Source organism: Ambystoma mexicanum, chromosome 8, assembly GCF_040938575.1.
Source record: "Ambystoma mexicanum isolate Mex_15411 chromosome 8, UKY_AmexF1_1, whole genome shotgun sequence".
Classification (NCBI taxonomy): Eukaryota; Metazoa; Chordata; class Amphibia; order Caudata; family Ambystomatidae; genus Ambystoma; species Ambystoma mexicanum.
The window spans coordinates 911,739,083-911,761,793 of record NC_090929.1 but is presented as its reverse complement, the minus strand read 5'-3'; the positions used below and the strand labels follow the sequence as shown (position 1 = coordinate 911,761,793).

Here is a 22,711-nt window from a genome sequence, read left to right as displayed (position 1 = left end):
CACACGCATGTTGCGACAGTAGGAACTCCAATAAATTACCAAATTGGTTTTAGCAGAGCAGTCACTCATCAAGTGGTCAGAACAGTGACCATTAATTCCATGCCAAATTAGATAGCCACCTGCTAGGCTCATTGTGTTTTTAGGGAGGGGCACGGCATGCCAAGGCCACAAGCATGTCTTCAAGAGAGAAACTCTGCATTGGAATAAGATGGGAGTAACTTTCAAGGCCGGCACACAGCGGTTTGCCCATCTCTCCTTCCCTTGGCACCACATGATAAAGCCCAAGGCTGAAGAAAGAGATAATTAACCAATCAGAACCTTTTTCACCTTATCGACTAGTGTAGTAGAATGCCAACCAATGGCAAGTTAGATTTAGATGTATCATTTGAGGATGAACCTAGGTGGAGTTATTACTTGTAAAAGAACCAATAGTAGAGGTTTTACTTATGGATATCTGTATGTTCTATATTCTACTAACAAATTGAACAAGCAAATAGAAGTTTTATGATAATTACTAACCATTTCATCAGCTATGATGTTTTTCTAACTTAAACCCTTATTGTTTCTAACACCATTTTGAGATTGTCTTTTGTATGCTCTCCCAGCGGTCGTTTGCATCTGAATAAAGCTAGGTGTTCTAGTGCACCTGGAGTTACTTCATCATTGAGTTTTTCTCTTATTGGTATACTTGGCCTTATCTTAACACTATTCAAGCCTGGATGCATTCAAACTTTTTAGATCTCTAATTTACCTAATCTACACATTGCTGCTTCGCTCGCCTCCACTGATATGCCTTGTAATGTTACTGGATTAGGTGCATCATCACATTGTAATTCTGCTGATACCCCACCAGAGCTTTCCACAACCCCATTATTCTGCCTCACACTGTTACTGGACTGTTACTTAACGTGTCTTAATCTACCTGCTTTAACTCTGCTGCATTGTGCTGTTCACAATACCTTCCCTGTACTAATTGTGTCTATTATGCTTACCTGTACCCCTGATGTAGCCCCCATGCGATGAGGCGTGGCTTTTCCAATGCGTTGCTTTTCCAATGCGTGCACCCTTAGCTATTTTGCCTGTTATGCTTACCTGTACCCCTGATGTAGTCCCAGTACCATGAGACGTGCATTTTCCAGAGCTTGCTCCCTTACCAATTTTTGTCTGATATTACAACCTGTAACCTACTTGTTCCTGCATAGCTGATGTAGCCCCTGCACCATGAGGTGTCTCTCTGCCAGATGCTTTATCAAGAACCACCTGTATTTTGTAATCTGTATGCGTGGTCTTTGCACTTTGAAGAATGTCACTTTGCACTTACTGTAACTAGCACCCTGATGCCTGAGGGTTTGGTGTGCTGCTATTTATTAATACAGCTCACGGCAGAAATGTAGCCTGGTGCCAGGCAATCCACAATGAGTTTTCCTCAAAAATTATAGGGCACCAACAGTCCATCATGGATATTCAAGGAAGCACTGCACGACATGAGGTGACTTCAGACTTGCCTGCCATTGACAAAACCCCAAGACCAACATCATCTATCTCAATTTTAAGGAATGCTCAGAGTCTGAAATGTATAAAATCGTACAAGACATGAAACCAACATCATGTCTGGGAGATATCTGTCCCACCAGCATTTTAAAAAGCTCACTTGAATCATTAGTCCCCTGGATTACCAGACTGGCCATCTTTCCTTTATTGAAGGCAAGGCTCCACACGCTCTTAAGGAGGCTTGGATTACACCACGTCACAAAAAGAGTAGCCTTGAAACAGCTGCAGTCAAAAACTACAGGCCCATCGCAAATGTGCCTTTTCTTCTAAAAGTCATGGACAGAGTTGCCTATTTACAACTCCAGAATTTTACTGAAGAACATGTAATTCTGGGGGCACGTCAATCAGGCATTAGAGCCAGGCATGGCACCAAAACCACTATGCTGGACTTTAAGTCCACCGTGGCCAACATAGTGGACAGAGGACACCATGCCTTGCTCATGCTGCTGGACCTCTCCACTGCCTTTGATCTGGTCGACCATGCACTTCTGATTAAAGGACTAGGCCTGCTGCTCTGGCTTGGCGGCCCAATGGTTTTCATCCTTCCTAGGGCCTTGCACCGCTTGAGTGGCAATCGATGATGCCAGTTCCACCCCTATTGCTTTGACTTGTGGCGTTCTGCAGGGCTCCAGCATCGCCCGATGCTATTTAAAATTTACATCAGGTCACTTCTCCTCAGTCTCCTGGAACACCTGGGTGTGCATTATACCAACATTCCGATGACACCCAGGTTGTCCTCTAGCTAACAGGTGACTGACTATACACAAGACTCCCATGCCATCAACAAAGTCTACGATGCAATTCAGACCTGGATGGCTGCCAACTCCTTAGCTCTCAACAGAGACAAAAATGAGCTCCTGATAATAGCCTTTGGACCTCGGCTGAAGAAACTCAACCCAGCCTATGGTAGCTTCGTCATCTCAGGCAGCAGAATCACAGTGGCCAAAAGTGTAATGACACTCGGAATATACCTGAATGCCAAATTTACAATGAAACCCCAGGTTTCCAACATCCGCTCCTCCTGCGGCTACACAACCAAGCTCCTTAATTACATCCATCCTTACATCTCGATGGGTAGCAGCTCCCTATTGGCCACTGCCCTGGTGAATTACAGGCTGGACTGTTGCAACAGTCTGCTAGCCGGTACATTTAAAGCCAACATTCAATCCGTTCAGGTCACACAGAATGGTGCAGTCTGTTCTGTTCATTGTCTCTCTAGACGGCACCATTTGTCCGACGCCAGAAGGGACCTTCACTGGCTCCCAATAAAACACAGGATAGCACACAAGATCCTGACTCTATTCTATGAATGCTGAATGAACCCTGCTCCTAAATATCTACTCGACCGCACAAAAGTGACCCAGTCATGCCTTACGCTACACTCCCAGGACAACTTCAAATGGGTCAACAAAGGTTCAAGCTGGTTAGATTCGGCGGCACAAACTTTGACTCCCGGGCACCTAAAGCCTGGAATTCCCTCCCATTGGACATAAGAACAGCAGGCACCATCCTGGAGTTTAAAAAACTGGTCAAGTCTCATCTGTTCAACCGTCTGCCAGACTGAAGACACATATCTTGTAGACTGACCCTCTAATGCATTTGTCTTGTCTCTGTTTTATGTTTCTTGTGCGCCCTAAAGCCCATGGGCATGTGGCGCCATACAAGAATTTAATAATAACAGCAATGATCTCAAAATAGAACGCTCACTCACATATATTTGATTTTCCACGGATTGCAATACATTTCTATTGAAAAATAGATGCCATTTATTAAATTATTTTCTATATTGATAAGATTGATATAGTGCCTCAATGTGACCACGCAGCCACTTGAGTGAACATTTTGGCCTACAAAAAAGAAAGGCATGGTTCAATGAGGAGGGTGCATGCCAAGGTGATGAGTGGGGGATTATTAGTAGAGGGGAGATAGATGACTGGTGATGGAAATGGCTCTGAAAGCCATGGAGATAATAAGGCCGATGAAAAGTTACGCATGGAATTCTATCGGTGATGTTACATGAAGGAAACACAGGCTGATTTCTAGAGCATCCAGTAGCATAGTGGAGGAGAAACCCTGGCAGGGTAAAGATTGGCTGCACTTCATCGTTATCGTCTGTTGTGTTGCGGTTACTGTGCAGCAAATGACCGCTTTACTGACTCCACGTCATTTAAATGCCTTTTTGAATAATTCTATCAGTAACACTTTCTGAAATGTGAAATAGTTCGTATAAGTTCCTAAAAAAAAATCAATTCCAGTTGCGCTTCTGACCTATGCTAGGTGTATTTCTTGCCTTCAATAGCAGGATCCCAAATATTAATATAATCATAGCTTGTTTTTGTGCACCGCTTACTACGTCAATTTTTGCTGGAGTATAGCAGTGCTAATAACATGTATTTATATTACCCAATTTGACAGCACTCACATTACCGGCTTCAAGGGGATGAAATGCCAAGGAAGCAACCATTGGCCAATCTAATAGTGTTGGCTTTTGTGTAGCATGGGACAGGCATTTGCCAGGCACTGTCACAATAGTACTCGTTGAGCATAATTTATTTATTTATGTATTTATAGTTTGCTTTTTAGGTGCTTATACAATACGAAAATACTGTTTCAAAGCACCCACAGGGCAGGGAGGGAGCGAGGGTCGGAAATACATTACAACACAAATATTTAAGATCAGAGGGGGAGGGACGAACCTACTATGCCTTGTGAGTATTCAGAACGTGCAAGTGCAGAAAGCAGTGGTCGAAGTGAGTGGGAGCGGTCGGGAGCGGTGCCCCTCTACTTCTTTTAATTAGGGTTTACCGTTCCTATATTTTTATTTTAAAAAGAAACCGTTCTGGAACGGTTTCGTTTTAAAATAAAGGTGTAGGAAGAAGTTGAAACTTGCACTTTCAGTGCACTAAACTGGATGTCCCCTTAAACATCTGGTGCATGTGTTTTGGGGTTTGTATTGTGCATGGGAGGGGGTGTGTCAATGGGGTTTGTGGGGAGCAGTTCAGGCTAGTAGGGAACATAGTTTTCGTACACTTCGACCACTGGCAGAAAGAAAGAGGGAAGAGGGGGTAAGTGCTAGGGAGTCCGAGCGCGTCGGTGAGCCTTAGAAGAAATGGTAGGAATGTTGAGTGCTACACGGCCTGGGCCACGGGAGGTGTAAGTGTGAGCCTCCAGATCGAAGGGTGTGCAGATGCAAAGTTCTGTGGATATACAGGAGCTGGTAAAAATTGCTGTGGGACGTCAATGCCCCGAGGATGCATAAGGGCCAAGGACACTGATTCAGCAACTGTGGGATTAGCAGAGGAGAGAAGGAGGGAGGGAGGAGGAAAAGATGAAAGTCTTAAGGAGCTTCCGGAATTTGAGAAGATACTCCTCAAGGAGGGTGGGGGGGGGGCTCTTCAGAAGGAGGGAGCCTGCAGAGGAAAGTGAGCGGGTCCTGCCTTCTGTTTAGCAAAACGCTTTACACACAAACAGTTGGTGCTAGAGGAATGAAGTGGTCTAGAGGGAGAGTATTTAGTGAGATAAAGTTGAAGATAGTGTGGTCACCTGGCCCAGACAGCCTTGTGGATGATGCAGGTGGATTTGAACTTAATCCGTGCAGGAACTGGGAGCCAGTGAAGACTTTTGAATGCAAGAGAGATGCGGTCCCTGGGCTTAAGGCCAGGGATAAGTCTTGCTGCCGTATTCTGGATAAGCTGGGGGGAACGCAGAGTGGAAGAAGGAAGATTGAGGAGGAGGCTGTTACAGTATTCAAGTCTAGATAGAACCTGGGCTTGAGTCACATTGAGCCTCTGAGGGAAAGTGAGAAAGGGTAAAAATCCTTCGAGAAGGAATAGCTGGTAGTTGGACTTCTTGTCAATGAAGTGTGTGTGAGGGAGGAAGGAGAGAGAGGAGTTGAAGATGACTCCAAGGTTTCTAGCTTCAGTTGAAGGCGCAGGGGGAGAGCCCAAGGAGGAAGGCCAGACTGAGGGGAAGAAAGAGGGAGCAGGGGTCCCAATCGGAAGGATCTCAGTGTTACAGGCATTGAGGCAGATATCAGTGATGGCAACAGATCAGAGATGGCATCAGCTGGAAAATGTTTCATTACCTGTGCAGTGCCCCAGTGAGCATGCATAAACAATGCTTCTGCACAGCAGCCGCTACTGTAAAACATCCAGCATCAGAGTGGAAAGTGCTGGGTGCATGTCACATACTAAGGCGGCCAAGGCACCCACTGACAAGGGATTCTGAACACATGATGCATTTAGTTCACCAGGTAGGCACAGATTGCATGAATCTGACAGGTAGCACACGGCACCACACTTGTGTATTGTGGGCACGACCAAAAGGCATATGCAGTGCCTGGCTAAACCCTTTCTTTTCCCTGTGCACTGGCATGAGGCGTGCTGATTCTCTGGGCAAGCCCAAGCAAAAAGGCTGAAGCTGCCGTTCTGTAAGAATAGACTACAGAGGATGGCCTATGTGAACCACGCAGAAGTTTAACACTATTGATTTTATGCCACAAAAACAAGGTTGTATTATTTGGTAACATTGAAACTAACAAGTGCTTAAAATAGACAACTCTGACAGATCATATTGGCAACGTGTGCTTGCTTTACATACAGTAAAGAGGCAGTCAGTGTGATGTTTATTGATATCCACTGTAAGGGGGTGAAAGAATGTGTCACAGGCAACTGAGAGATCGGAAACACAAGTACATCTCTCCACGGTCCTGGAGGAACCATGGTGTGCACCCCCGTAGCTCATAGATTTACAGGGAAGAGGGAGATGCCATGGTACTGCTCAGAGCTGCCAGCAGTGTGCTTTGGTGTTGTTATGTACCCACCTGCTGTATACACGTGTAGTGACTTATACCAAAGCGCTTTCATTAGTCACAACTTGAAGTGCTGGTCCTGTTCCATAAACATTATAGCAGCCTCATTAAAAACCGAGGTCTAGGGGAAAGTGCTCTTACAGTCCAATTAACAGTATCCAAGCCCTGCTGAAAAGTGCCCGCTCCTCTCTTCTTGTACAGTCAAAAAACGTAAACATGGGTCTGATATCAACTAACACATGAATTAGTCTCATTTAGTAGTAGTTAGAGAAATTCCCCTTTTGCCATTAGTGCTGGCAGTAAAAGGGAAGGTAGCTGCTGGGGTCACAAGTGGGTGGCCACTGCACAAGTGTGCTTAAAATTAATTGAGCGAAGTCACTTACTTTATTTAACAAAATAAGACGTTATGCACACTAAGTTACAGCTGTGTTGATGGTCACCTCATTGGTATTGCATCTTCCTGTGGAGTTACGCTGTTGTCCTCATTGGAACGTGCGCTTTCCAGATGCACATGGATTGCAGGCATGTCCAATTTACGCGATCAGTGCATATAGTCCATTCATGTCATTTTAATTCAGGCACATAAATTCTCATTTTTGTTCTCATGTAAATCACACATACTGTGCGTACTCAGACGTAAATGACTGAAATCAAGCATCAGCGTGCGGAGGGGTCTTCTCTGGACATTCAGCAACCGATCAGAGGCGCGTTGGTTAATACAGACACACAGGGAACTCCCAGTAGACGAGTTCCTTGGAAAAATCAGAAGCGAGGCAGAGCCATTCTAATGTTGTGCCTATGGTCGAATATCACACAGTGTTATTGGCTCTGCCCAAGCTGCACTTCAGCTGTGACAATCTGCTGGAATATTGCCCATTTTGCCATCAAGTCTCTCCGCCTCAACAACCAAGCTGACCATTCTTAAATCATGTTCAATACAGATCAGGGCTCCCCTCTTACAGCATTCACTTGGCAGTGTACCCCTGTTCCAGGTAGGCCTTCTGCTCCCCATCCTCCTGTGCCTATGCCTCCCAGTTTCTTATATATTTTTGCATTATTATTTGTGATATGGTTACAAATAAACCTTTCATGAACAACACACTTTATACAAGAATTAAAAAAGATATAATTTGCATCACTGTAAAATTGATTAATTAGCATAGATACAAAATCCAGAAAGTACCCCCAAAAAAGAAAACAAGATTAAAATGACCTAGCAACAATTCATAAATAAACATCACATATGAATCCAATATTGTTGTTAAAAAGTTTAGAACTGCAATGGATAAGGATACTTGTATTCGCTCTCCACGCTTGCTTCTCCACTCTTGTTGAATGCTTAATCTCTTTTCTCTCCTCCTTTCCCTTCTCCCTTTTCCTATCTCCTCCCCTTACTTTCTTCTATGCACTTACTCTATCAGAATTGTCCCTGGACCTAATATGATAGCAACCTCGTCTGTTTCCTCCACCCTCCCATTACTGTTTTTTCCTCCCCACCACCCCTCCAGCACTATCTGAAATGTTGTCAGGCCTAGTACGGTAGTCGCCTGTCTGTTTCCATTTCCTTCCCACTCTCCCCCTCCCTTCCTTATCTATGTCTTAGCTCTTGCACTATCTGAAATGTCGTCAGGCCGAGTACGATAGTTAATTTCACATCCTTACTGTTCATGGCCTGTAAGAATGTGGTTGTATTTTCCCTTGTTCCCTCCCTTGCCTTGAAGCGCTTTGAAACACATTGTGTATAGGCGCTATATAAATAAACAATCATATCATATCATATCATACTTGATGTGCCATAAAATTAAAGGCTTATCATATAAATGTGATCAAGAATGCTTTTCTTTGCACTGCTAAGAGGTGACATTCGATAAGGAGATGCTTTATAGTTTCTGCACAAGTATAACAAAAACAGCACAGTCTGGATGCTCTTGGAATATTAATTCTAGCACCTAAAATCTCATTTGTTAAAATAAATCCATTTTGAATCTCATAAAATGATTGCTAAAAACCTTGAAGGGTACCACAAAAGCCAACAAGATAACAAGAGATTGCATTAAAAGATTTCACTTCCAACATAGAATGTGAGAACAGTTGGTACTTCGTAATACAATCTCTGATAGCAATCCAGTCATTGGACCATCATTTTAGTTTAATTTCCCATGATTTTGAAGTAGTTCAATCGTATCCACTCCCCGGGAAACTAATATATTCGAACAGGATAACAGCCAGCATACCTCGCAGGATTTGTTTGTCACTCGAAGATTGGTAATCCCTGCTTTCGTTTGGGTGAAAGCCAGTGTAGGGTGACCACAGAATGAAGGCTATGTTATTTTGACCCAGAACCACTAATTCCTGGTTGTCGGGAGGTCAGGGCTGCTCTTCTTTGAGATGCTGCGCATTCTAGAATGTTCTGGGAGTGCCTCTGGAAATGACTGTGTCAGTGTTACCGGATCATCGTAATAGGTATCCATTTGTTTTGCAGTTTAACACCAGCCTGCCAGTGAAGACGTTGGTGATGTGCTGGGGGCCTTACTCACTGTTGTGTTTTTATGCCACTGTTGAAAACGCCACTGCCATCTCGCCAAAAATCCGAATGGTACGTATGGAAAAGATGTATACGTCTATTTCAGAAGCCAAACTATGCAATTGATTTTTGTTACTTTCTATAATGATCTGTGATTTCCTTTCTCAAGCAAATACAATGATGTGGCAAGTAAACACAAATGGGAAAAATCTTTCCACAGCAATGTGGACAAAAAGATATATGTTTTTGAATTCTACACATTTTACAACGGCTTGTAGTGTTGAAGCGAGGAGAAAATGCGAGTAAATGCGAGAAAATGCGAGTAAACGTGTCTTTGGCACCGTTTCTGTGGCCTGAAAGGAACTTGTGTGAAATCACTCTGATGAAAAACTGACATGGCAGTTAGCTTTCTCTGTATTCATAGTAACAAAGCTATGCACTTTGTGTTCCAGAAGTCAGTTAGAGAAAAGCATGAGAATCCTGGTCAGTGGTCCCCTTTGCTGTCAGAGCCATTCCCTCCCTCCTCTCCTTATCCCATGAACTGACTGAAACTTTGTTCTCACCTCTTTGCTGTCTTTGGTGAGCTGGCCAATACAAGCATGAGCAAAATAAGCAGTTTTGGCTCTGTGAACAATAAGTCCTTCGGCAACACAGACTTTCTCCCATGTTCCAGCCAGAAACATGGAAAGACCGCCTCCATGACCGATGCAGCATCCTTACAGGAGAGGAGAGCAGCAGTCCACCAGCAGCGCCCCCAGCCCCACCTCTCTGGTCTAGCGTCTTCCAGTGTGCACTGTATGTTGCACTCCACGTCTTAAATATCTTTAACAATATGTTTAGCTCCCTGTCGCACGAAAGCACCACACCTAAATCCAAGCTAATTGAGGTTCTAAAGTGCCATTTATGAGCCCAAATTATCAAACGATGTACTTTCGCTTTGTGAAGCTAAAGCAGCAACTTAGAGCCAACACGTGTTTTGGTGTGAATGTGCTACCTCTGAGACAAAACAATGCTGACTTACAAGGAGTTTCTAAAGCAGTGTCCATGGAGCAAAAATAATGGTGGTGCTGAAGATTTGCCTATGAACCAAAATAAATGGCTGTGGTTTTCACCACCTTTGAGCCAATATTATGTAGCCTTCTTGGGTGAGGCGAAAGCACGAAGTATTAGCTAAAACTAAAAGTGGCAATGAAGCTCCATAGAGAACCATATGGAAGTAGCAGACAGACATTTTTTATGGACAGTGCCATCCCGGACTCAATATCAATATGTTTGCCTCCATGATGACATTCCCCACTCTACACACTTGGTGCCAATATGTATGCCCCACTAGAAAGCTCTAAAGTACAACGTATTAGCATAACTGGAAAATGTTAATGTGCCGGTAGGAACTCTAGTCACTCTACCTTACAGGGTTTAAGAAAGAGGGGACTCTCTTATGGAAAGCTAATGGCAAGTCTCCTCAGTGCACCCTGCAACTGCTACTTGCAGTGGCAGGGCACACTTTTCTCACTTACTTACCCACCACCTTCATGTTGGTGGTGGCATTTCCTTTGTGTTCCACAGAACAGAGCCATTGTGGGTAATTGATGACTGGGTCAATGTTGGCCTTATAGTTACCTCTGAAGGCTTTACTTGATCACTTGTGGCTACTTGAAATGCTTGCGCTGACATGGCTTCCACTGCTTAAAATTCCCCAAAAAATTAGGTCTTCTTTATTAATTGACATTTTACCCCATTATTGGTCCTTTCAAAGCGGTCAACTAACAACTGTTATTGACTGCCTAACGTTGAGGCTAATGATAAAGAACATGACCTCCAGAGAATGCCACAAAACAGATATGATAGAAATAGAACAAGTATTGGCAATGAGATGTATGTAAACCCGTTGGAATATTAGTGTCAAGTCAATCAGTGGTACCATTTCCACTCTTGCTGTTTAAAATGTTCCAAGGTTACATTTGTTCTTTCTGTTGACAAAAAACAAAAAAAACAATGTAAAAGCTGCACTGCATCCTCTTTACATTCAATCCTATCATGTTGCATTCATGGCTGTGGTATCTGTGCCCCTTGCACGGTGTGAATGATGAGGATTCAGAAAAGCAATTTGTTGTTTTTATGAAAAAGCTATAAAGATTAAGGCAACAATGTGAGTAATGTTTAAATGTAGAGGGGCTTACAAGAAAACTATGTGAGATATAAGCCCTTCAATTGACCTTTAAAGACTTCTCATTAGAAACATTAACAGTTTGAGAAAAAAGGTGAAGCGAGAGAAGGAATACATCTAGCAAATGAAATGAGAAGTTTAGAAAGTAACATTGTAAAAAATGCCAGTGTTCATGGAAATAACAAATAATAAAATGACAAACACACAAAGCAAACATGTAGATGTTTGGATAAGAAAAATTGAACTGAAGAATTAAATGCCAGTCTGTTGAAAACAAAAACGAATGGAATGTATCTTGGTACAGACATTTAATACACATGCATGAAGAAATGTTTTAATTCTTGAAACATATGGCATACAAGTTATTAGAAAACCACTTCCACCTGTAAATAGCAATATGTATATTTGTTCCAGCTTCTGCTATAAGAAGATACTAATGAAATGAGAACGTGGGTGGTAGTTTGTGGGAAAAAGAGTGTAGCGATGGCAGAACATATCTCCACTGAGACCATATATAGTAATGTCTGTCAAGTTAGAAAGAAAAGCACCAGATACAATTGCTGCCTATGCTTCTTACCTCAGCCCATGCCTAGCTATGTCAACTTCACATATCATGATACTTTCCACAGGTTAGCTAGTTATCATGTAACTGCACTGGCAATTTCTCCTTGTAGTTTGGATTTAGATGGATGCAGACCTAGCTAAGGAGCAGTAGAGCACTGCACAAGAATAGTTCTTCTGTTATAGGTTTGGGTTACATGAACAAAAATAAAATAGTGTCAGCTGGTAGCTAAGGGAGCCGCTTCCCAAGGGACATATGTGTGATTGTCTACAATTCAAGGAGGGGCCTAAGGTGAAGAGGTAAGAGGCTAACAGATTTTTTAGGGAGGAGATTCAAATTTGTTGTATCAGGGGTTGTCCAGTTAGGTGGGTCATCAGTTCCTTATGGAATTGAAGAAGTATCAAGGTTGGTCTGATGCATGATAGGGTGTTGTTCCAGACTCCGTGATTGCAGGTAGGGACTGCATGCCCTGTGCTCTTTTCTTTTTAGCACTCTTTGTGCTGCATTGCCACCTAAAATACTGAGGTTCTCGGCCATAGAGTGGCGACCTGGATGTCGCATTCCCTTAAAAATGCTGCTTCAGAGATTGAAAGTGATACAGGCCTGTATTGGCAGGCACCATATATAATTCAGGGATTGTGTAGAATTGTTTGAAATGCCATGCTCTTCTGCATTTTGAGAAAACCTCAAGAAAACAATCAGATAATCAGTTCATTTTTGTGTGGAAAAAAAGTCAAAACATGTTACATACTTTAATGTATCAATGCAATTGATACAGCTCGAGAATGCCCTCATTTACAAGATACTGCTCTTCTAATAATCTGTGAATTTGAGATTTCCATTTGATATCATTCCACACAATAAATGGCTTTAATAATCATGCATCCAGATAATTTATCAAGACAGTAACTTCAGGTATGTCATTGATCCGCATTAGTGCAAAAGCATGAGTTGCATTTTGACTTTCAGAAGATTGATTTTTAGAGTTGGGAGAACCCTGTTTTCCTTTAATTGGCTTTGAGTTTCCTAATTAACTTTTATAACTTGTATCTTGACCTCTGCATAGAAGGTATCAAACATGTTTCACCCAAATTAGTTTTCGTGCCCAGACTTCACCAATAAGAAATGGATTGCAGAGATGGTATTTGGCGTTATCCTTCTCGTAACAATATGTTAATGGTGACATTACCCAGCATTTCATTTGTGGGCATTTAAAATGCAATTTGATTCTACCGTCAGTACATGATAACTGGCTCCTAATGAATGTGATCCAGAATAAAGGGTTGGAAGTATGTCTGCATTATAGATTGTAAAAAAGTTTGACCAAATAACTCCCTTAGCTGAAGTTAAAGATCACTAACACTGCACAACTGAATTTGTCATTCCAGCTTATCTTGTCCGAAACCTACTCGTTAACATACCACACAGGAAGCCAGTGCAAAAATATTGATTGTGCCCTTCAACTTCTAAATTGGCATTGAACAGATGCTGTTTATGTGCAATGCATGATTTCTCAAAAATCTAAATACTCTTCTTTCTTATTTGATAATTATATGGTTTTGGCAGCATATCAATCAGGTCACATAGGCCATTTTAGACATATGATAGTCTAAAGACTGGGCAGAATTTGGCATTTAGCAATGAAATCAAGATATACCCATGGTTTACAATTTGAAAGACCCATTGAGTTATTTGTGAAGGCTAGACTTACCAAAATGCAATAGTGTGGATATTTGTATTTGTCTTGAATTATATTGAATGTTTATGCCCAGGGACTTTTAGGCTTTAAATTGTCAATAAGACCATTCCATCTTACTTATTGTGATTTTGTAAATCTAATATGAAATTGCTAAATATTAAATTCCCAAATCAACAAGAATATTTAGCTCAACGTTTCAAGGAGATTGCCTATCATTTAATTAGACATATTAAACTCTTTGTCATGGAGACAAAAGCAAATTGTAAGGTAAATTAAGTATGAATATTCAAGTACAGTGTTGAAATATAATTGGTCACCTCCCACCTAAAAAAATATTTGAAAAAGGACACATGCTTATGAGATCAGGTAAGAGCATAACCAGCGCTGGTGGAAATCCCAGATGCCAATTACACGTGGTTTGTGCCAGATGCAGGGGCTGCTATGCAGGTTTTTTGGAATTTATTTCACTGTTATTACGAAATTCTAGCTAATTTTGTTTGCACTTTACAACTGGTTCTTTTTGTTGCGTGGTGCCGTTAGCTTTTAAGTGGTATTTTAATTTGTCTAGTAGAATTTACATTGTTTTTCACTAATTTGTGTATGCAATCATCCAAAACTATGTTCTGCAAACTGTTTCCATGAAAAACCTATATGTGGTCATTTAAAATCTTCACCTGCACACCCACACACATTTCCAGCATTCTGACTCCCTGTCCTCTTGCTGATTATAGAGATGATAGACACAGGACCACAAAAACAGGTGCTAGCGCATGGCTACTCGTGATAATAGTTAAGCTGTGTACATTTCTACCAATGGCTACATCATGATTTCTTCCACGTACACTGCCATGCTTCAAATTGTCAGCCTAATAGACTGTGTTCTCCATTTTCAGCTCCCAGCTATATTGGCCAAGACGTCCCCTGCGATCAATGCCTTTGTTTATGGCCTTGGGAATGAATGCTACAGGGGAGGAATATGGCAGTTCCTCACAGGCCAGAAAATAGAGAAAGTAGAGGTTGATAACAAAGCAAAGTAACCAGAAATATTTTGAAGCAAGCATGACACAGATAGACACAGTTCTCTGGAACAAAGCGAAGAGCAAGCTGAATGCAATCCATTGTCGGACCGAATTCCACAGTGGTGACGTTCTCCAATGCCCACATGCAATGAGTTACTGAGTGGAAGCTTTCTACCTTCGCGGCTGGCCTGCCTGTGGCCAACGCTAATGTATTGTGTGCTGCTTGTCAAACACCCTGCCTTACTTGAAAGTGTTAATGTTGGCCAGTAAGGTTTGAAGTGCCCGTACAGTATATTTTTTAATACAATAACACGTTGTATTGTTTATACAAATGTTTTCATTCATAATAAAAAACATATAGGTTCATGTTGTTTTACATTAAAGATATTTGGAATACGCCATGTAAGTTTGTCTTTTTGTGCAACATAAGATCTTTAGCTGATGTAATGCTTCTGAAAGTTGGCAGGTTTCACCCTGCCGATTGAGCTCTAGGCATTTGTTTCAAGAGAGGAACCTGGAGGCAAAGGTTTGCAGCTCCAACATCTCAGAATAATAGCTTCCCTTCATGCAGATGACAACCCCATGAACAATATCCCAATTCTGCGGGTGAGGCAGTACTATCTTGTGTAAAAATACATTTTCTTAAATCAGAGAAAATCCCTGCTGACAAGGTCCTCTTCCTGGTTATTTCCCCTAACTGATCTCCAGTGGATCCCACGTTCTATCAAATACCTTGCGATACACCTTTCCCACCCTGCAGAAAAGCTGCTACTGTTGAACCTCTTGAAGAATGTCTCAGCTCTCTTGGATGGCAAAAGGAGATGGCTTGTGTTGTCAATTTGTATGACTGGCAGGATCACGATCATAAGGATGAAACTAATCCTCAAACCTTTATTTCATCAATATATATATGTATGCCGATTAGGCTTTCACAGTCATTCTTTGCTAAACTCCAAATCATCAAAGGCACAGTTGGGAGATCCTGTTGAATCTCTGTGAGGGAGGTTGGCTGCCGGTACCAGATCCTGAACTTTATTATTTAGTGCTGAACTACAATATGCGGTTCTTTGTGATTTTACCGTAAACAATTACAAAGAGGTTATTTTCAAAGAAACCCCCCTAACCCTATGCTTATAACGCCACCCCAACCCCCTACCTAACCCCCATGTAAATATTTTTAAAACAATATTTTTTCGATGTAATTGTTTCTCTGAAACATACCTTGCAATTGTTTAACCAATATGGATAACCAATATTCCTGCTATTGGTACAAAATACAAAAAGAGCAGCCATTTCCCTTCTGTTCTTTTTATTTTTTATAAAATGTATAGTGCAATTGGTTAAATAAAACCTTATACACTTTATAAAATACAATAAACAAAACATTACAAATTTAAATACAATATTCCATTACATATCATGTCATACAAAACTTCAATAAAACCAACACATCAATGTCAATACATTCCTAATCTACAAAAATAGAGTTAAAAACCATTTATTAAAACCATTTTCCCCTTAAACGTTCAATATCTACCCCTTCATTTCATTTACCTTTATTTCCTGAGCCATACAATCAATTCATTACTCTTCCCGTCAACTTACAGATTTATTTATAATTCTCTTTGTATATAATATGCTGCCCCTATATATACCAGATTTTCAGCCATGTAGATCATCAACCAAGAACTGGTCTGTTGTTATCATTCTTATATCACTTACCAAGTCCTTGTAACCCTTATAGTAACATTCCTGCAGATTTTGGCAGGCAGTTAATAAGTGTCTGACTATCTCAATCTCTCTGTGACAGTACCTACACACTCTTTAATCTCTGGGTAGACTGGTCCAGGCTCCCACAAACTCATTGCATGGTAGGATATTAAATCGCAATTGGGTAATATATCTGGGAAATTCCTTTTTCTTAATCTTCCATAGATAACTGCGAGGGTGAGCGTGTTGAATCACCTGTGGGCAATATATTACATATCGTTTTTCTTCACAGTATGGCAACATTTTCACTTACATCCCATTCTATTGGTTTTGTTTTCCAACGCTTGTACATGCATTTAATTTCACCTACTTTGTATGGGCATTTAGCCAATTTTTAAACTGCGTCCGTATGGCAGTTATTCTCTGCCTCTTCTCACCCTCTTTCATCTCCAAATCCTTCTTTAAGTTGTTTATTTCCTCCTCAACTCCCTTTTTCTTATAATTAATCTGGCTCTCATATATGTTGTTATACCTTTTCCCCGTTCTTTGTGTTACACCAACTCCACTATTGGTTTTCTGAATCATACCTATCTCTTGTCCATCTATGGGGAGTATGTTAAACATCTACTAAAATGTTTCCAAATTATTTTCCATCCAAAATATCCTATTTCCCCCTGCTGTACTTTGTATATTCATAGTGTCTCCTATTAGCTCTCTTTTTGGTATGTTTTGGACAGCTTGCACTGTAATACCCTATGATCACTAGGGTGTGTAAATATATGTTCAAAACATTCCACTTGTTTTCATATACCTTTACTGGCAAACATGTTATCTAGGTGGTAGCTCACTTTTCCATTTTTCCAGGTAGTATTGTTTGTCCAAAAATATGAGGCTACTGTAAAGAAATGAAGACACACCAGTCATGAAGAACAAATATATAAACTACAGTTTATTCACACTCGAGCGGACTCGACTTTTACAATGCACGGCATACAAGCATAGGAAAAGTGAGCAAAAACGTGTGGGCGTAGAGGTATTTTATAAACATTTACAATACCATGATGGATTCGGGCTAGCTCATCACTTGATAATGACTTGTGACCTACAGACCCATGAACGTGGGCAATTCACCATGGCAACATGTGATTGAACACTCCATGTCACCCTGCAGACTATTTACTGTCTGGGAAGCAAGGCGGAGAGGGGTGTAGGAGGACATTGTGTTCTTCAGTACAAGGTAACATTCCTTGTGCTAATTTATCTATGTTTGTGCTAGGCTAAAAGGTCAGTCTCTATTCCTGCTCAGTAGCTTTATCATTTTAGAAACAGAATATGCTGTAAATCGTGCTTCGCTTTAATTGTCTAGATCGCACGTTCACAATTAGCTGAGGAAAACAAGACAATCAAGGAAGACAGAATGGGATCTAATTTACAGGTTAGCTACGTTCGTGCCAATGATTCAAGGTTCTCTATTGCAGAGTTCAGCTGCAGTTTCAACATTCCTGTTCAGGGGCATGTTTTAGGAAAGTTTCCGAAGCAGTGACTTTGTGAGTCTTTACCACGTTTGGAAATGTTAGCAAAGCAGCCAAGATGGCATTTTCAGAATCCGCGATGGTGTGGTTGAATGTGTATGTTCAATGTGTATGTTCGATGTGTATGTGCTTAGGCCAATATTATGATGCAAAATACATCTACTTTTACAGTATGTCGCTCTTCCAGAACACTTGGCTCCAAATAGGACCAACTCCAATTCTGGAGCATATTTACTCAAGTGATCCCATTTGTAATTTGCAAAGAATGTTTTTATTTAATTACACATTTTCCCAAATCAGATGGAAGGGTTGTCTCAAATTTCCCACACAGATCATTAAATGTTTCCATCTCTTTCAGAGCCTCATCGCGGTAGGCATTAAAATCCCCATCTATCATGATTTCTCATTTGGGGGATTCCATCATCTAACCTTCAATTGTGTCAATTATAACCTTTCCTACAGCTTCTATATTAACCCCCCCGGGCGAGAATAAACATTGATAAATAGTATATCCCCTTATCCCCGATGTTACCCAACTTCCCTATGATGGCACACAATACAAAGGTGGAGCAACCAAATTCCTCATACTCTCTGATGGTTATGGGGCATTTAGCCCCTATACACAGCCCCCCTAATGGCCGTCTCTTATCACCACAAATAGCGGGTTCCATCAAGAAGGATCGTGCCATTTACCCATATCTCCTGCAGGGCAAACATGACACAATTTTCCACAAAATTAGTTCCATCTTCATGTAAAAAGGATTGAAAACCTCTACTGTTCCAATATATAATTATTGCCTCCTGGCCTACCTACTCATCTCAACAATCTTCAAAATAAGTCCTATCCAGGATCTACCTCTCCATTCTCTTTCTCCGCTCTATACCTATGTCTTTGTACTCCTTTTGATTTGGTACATTACTTCTTTTTGGGACATTATTCCAGGTATTATTGCATATTATGATTTCAAACTCTTTGTCCCATAGTGCCTTTGAATGTTCCCTTATCAAATCCACTACCACTGCTGTCCCAAACTGAACAATTGCCCAGTTATCCCAACTACCAAATTCTCAGAGTATCACTCTCAATATCTGTGGTTTTAATACATTGAAGTTCAGGAATCCTGTGCAGGCGTTCTAAAAGCCATGTCTGATTTTAAAAAGGGGCTTTCCTCCTCAGTGGTTCTCTCAATTATCTTAATACTCTTACCCAAGTTGAATACTGTATCTTCTTTATCCTTTTCCATTCCTAACATCTTTTTACTACCACCTCCTCTATTTTTACACATTGCCAGTCTCTCAATTTCTCCCATATATATGTCTTTTTCTCTGGCATTAAGGGTTTCAATTACCTTATTTATAGGGATATTCAGATACCTCACTTTCCTTCCTCCCGTACACTAATTTCCTAATTTTCCATTTGTAATAATGCTAAGTCGGGTCTGGTTGCCGTGTGCTTCCCTTTTAGCCATATTTTGTATCCCCTTATCTTGCTTACTAGAGCTTTTATTGCCTTCCTCTGTTTCCTTTAGATTCAGATTTAACTCTAATCTATTTCCTTCCTCAACACATTCAATATCCTTTGTGGACATCTCAGCTAGGGCTACACTATTCTTTTTTATTGTATTGTTCTTTCTTACTATGCCCATATTACCCTTACTTCTGGCCCCTTTTTTGTTGTTTCGTTTGTGACGTATATCTCTTTTTTGTCCCTGTGAGTTGGTATTTTCACCTTGTGAGTTAGTATCTATATTCTTAATGTCTTCTGGCACTAGTTCTTCATTTAACTCTGTTATCTTTGTATCCATGACGTTCACCATACCACATTCTTCATCCACAATCATACATATCTCACTCAAATCACCTATGGTCTCTTCCATCATTCCTACTTTTTCTATAGTGTGTTCTTTGGTTGGTTCACTTCTTATTGTAATATTTTCACCCATTATTTTTATATTCTCAGCTTCTGTTTCCAACAGGTTCTTAATATCTTGCTGCTCATTCATGAACTTTGTACCTATACCCAGTAAAATATCCACAGTTGTTGCTAGGGAGTCTAGTTTTCCTCCCATATTTAATGAGATGTCAATTATAATTTACGGGTCATTCCATGTACAATCCCCATCATCATTTATAGTGTTTTATGGGCAAATTCTCCCAGATCCAGGGTTTCCAATGGGTTGGAGCTGTTTTCACGTAACAAGGTTCTTTCCTTATTCAAGAGTTCTGTAACAGTATACGTTTTACTTAAAAAGCTGCATAGTTTGGGTTGTTCCATAATCAACCTATCCTTTATCCAGGTCTTTCTATTTCCCAATCTTGGACCTTTTTTCCCTTATAAGGAATCTTTAGCAGCTGATATAGGACTAATAGGTGAAACACTATTGTTTCGCTTTTTCTATTTAGAATTATATGAGCAAAGTTTGGGACTCATCCTAACACCGCTTTAAAATCCTGCTCTCTCAAAACAACCAAATGTAGAAACGCAGTAAAAAGCAGTGTTTATCCCACACACCAGGTTCCACACTTCAATTGTGTAACTAGTATCATTGAGACAGGACGCTAATTCACTTTTGCGTACTACAATGTGCAAGCTTTCAAACAGTATTACTGGATGTTGCAATGCCGCTCTCACACATGACCACCAGCATGTTAACACAGTTTCAGCAGGTTCACCAGATGATACAAGTACCCCTGTTTGACTACAAGCCCCTGCACGGTTTGCGACACAACGTGCCCACACTTACGGGTTGCTAAAAGGCATCCTCACGTGGCTCGATTTAGCATTCGAAGTCCAACTTTCATTAGCTAGGGGAAAGGAGGACAGTTATCAATATCAACAATAAAAGCAGCACCTCGTACCCGAGGTCCCCGAACAGCGAACGGCTACTTCAAAAGCTACTGCAAAAGCACACGCACAAAAGCACATGCCTGCTTGTATTTGAATGCCTTCTGGGAAAAGGGGAGGGGGCCCAGAGACACTTGTTCCTAAAAACAAAGAATAGTTACAATTAGTCCATTATAAAATAGTTCCTTGTAATACCGGGCACTAGATATCACTTTCCACGTTTTATACAGCTGTCAGTCCATACCGCAATGACTATGTTCTTTAGGTATCCTCAGCGTTCCAACACAGCGTGTCCCAGCAGTTACAGCGAACAGCTACTTAACAAGCTACTTCAAAAGCGTGTGAGCAAAAGCACGTGCCTGCCTGTATTTGAATACCTTCTGCGGAAAGGGAGGGGCCAGAGACTCTTGTTCTGCCATGACTTCACTATGTTCTTTAGGTATCCTCAGCGTTCCAACACAGCGTTTCCCAGTGGTTACAGCAAACAGCTACATAACAAGCTACTTCAAAAGCTTGAGAGACATCCTCCCTCCCTGATGAGTGTGCTCATAAATTCTATAAGGTGCACATATCGAGATATAGACACAGTTGAATTTGTGGTGTGGGAATGGTGGAGACTACATGATAAGCTAGGGCTTTCTCGATGCTACTCTGCAAACCTGTACCAAGATGAAACGTAGGGGATCCAGACAACATTTAAAACAGTTTTTCTTAGCGTGCACCTAATCGGGCCGAATAATGTTAATAAGATAACTGTGAATGTAGTAAGTGGACTGACTTTGATTGTGGCTAGTAGGATAACAGTGGTGAAAGGTAAGTACTATTATAAGTAATAAACACAGTATAAAAGCTAACACACTATTTATGGTAAGTAAACTAAAGCAAATAACCACTTTTAGAATGGCAGAATGCTATTCCAGGGGGGGCGTGGCCAAGCGCCGAGGCAAGATGGCAGCCTAAGAGATCGGCTCCGCCTCACTTTTATCTAAAATTGCATTACGTTCAATATTATAACATAAAACTTACCTTTATCTTTGCGCCGTGCGTCGCTGACATCCCGCTTACACCCGGAGGAACTTTTCCGCGGCTTCGGCATACAGGAAGGCTCCAAACGTTGCAGGCTCCTCTCTATGACTTCCGTACCGTACGCGCATCGGAATGCGAACCGCCCACCGTGAGGAGAGGAGCGGCGTCCTGAATCAGCTGACGACGTGGACTGGGCCTAGCACTTTCCCACAGGAGCGCCACCTGCTGCTGAAAGAAGAAGAAACAACATAAGAGTAAGGAAAGTTTTAAAACGAAGGAATTATAATAGAATATTAACGCACTCTGAAGGAAAAGGTTCACAAAAAAAAAAAATTAAACTTTTAAAATAACAGAAATATTGAAATGAAGGAAGAGTTTGTTTAAAACAGTAGCAACTGAAAACTTCAACCTCATTTAGGAAATTAAAATTAATTGAAGGAGCTGACAAGCTACATTTTAAAGCCATACACAACATTAAAATACCCCTCAAATTTCACATCACTACCAAGCCTACTTGTTGCAACTTTCAGACAGTGTACAGTCACACAGGAATATAATTGGACAACTGGTTAATTCCTACCATTCCACAGGCTCAAACCGCCATTTTTGGATAACAGCTTTAAGGAAACAAATTGATGGTAATCTCCAGTAGTATATGCCTTATTATTCTAGGTTTTTTCCACTTTTTGGTCTCTCTTGCTTAGAGTAAAGCTTTTAGAATAATATGGATGTAATAATTATATACTACATGTCAACATAAATATCTTCTACAAAATTCATACACCTTAACTTCTTATACTTGTTAACATTTGCTCAAATATGGCAACCAGCAAAGCTAACCAAAAAAATGGCGCCTCCTTAAAAGACACTTCCTCTACTTCAACAACTCTGAAAAGACCTAAAAGTGACTCACCACCTCCACTAGGTATTTCAGATACAGCTATTGAAGCCATACTTGCTGAAATAAGGGCACTCAAACCCTTCATGGAAACCACAAATACCAAACTACAGCAAATAGATGAAAAGTGGATGGGAGTAAATAACAGAGTGGAAGAAGTTGAGAAAAGAATTGGTGTGTTGGAAGATATATCTCCTAAGGTCATACAATTGGAGAAATCTATTAAAGAACTTCAGAAACATAATGAAGACTTAGAAAATTGCAGCAGGCGCAATAACCTACGTATTTCAGGCCTTCCAGAAGGAGTTGAGGGCACTGACCCCATCGTCTTCCTACAAAAATTCTTACCGACCATACTACATTTGCCA

General features: G+C 40.9%; 1 protein-coding gene across 1 annotated transcript in view; it reads left to right on the top strand.

Annotated features, from left to right (window-relative positions):
- RGR (retinal G protein coupled receptor) overlaps positions 1-14,733 on the top strand; it is a 186,678-nt gene extending 171,945 nt beyond the window's left edge. Inside the window, exons 6-7 of the mRNA XM_069610816.1 lie at positions 8,844-8,957; positions 14,207-14,733. Coding sequence (XP_069466917.1) covers positions 8,844-8,957; positions 14,207-14,350 — 258 coding nt within the window. The 3' untranslated portion in view covers positions 14,351-14,733. The remainder of the gene's footprint in view (positions 1-8,843; positions 8,958-14,206) is intronic.
- The last annotated feature ends 7,978 nt before the right edge of the window (positions 14,734-22,711 follow it).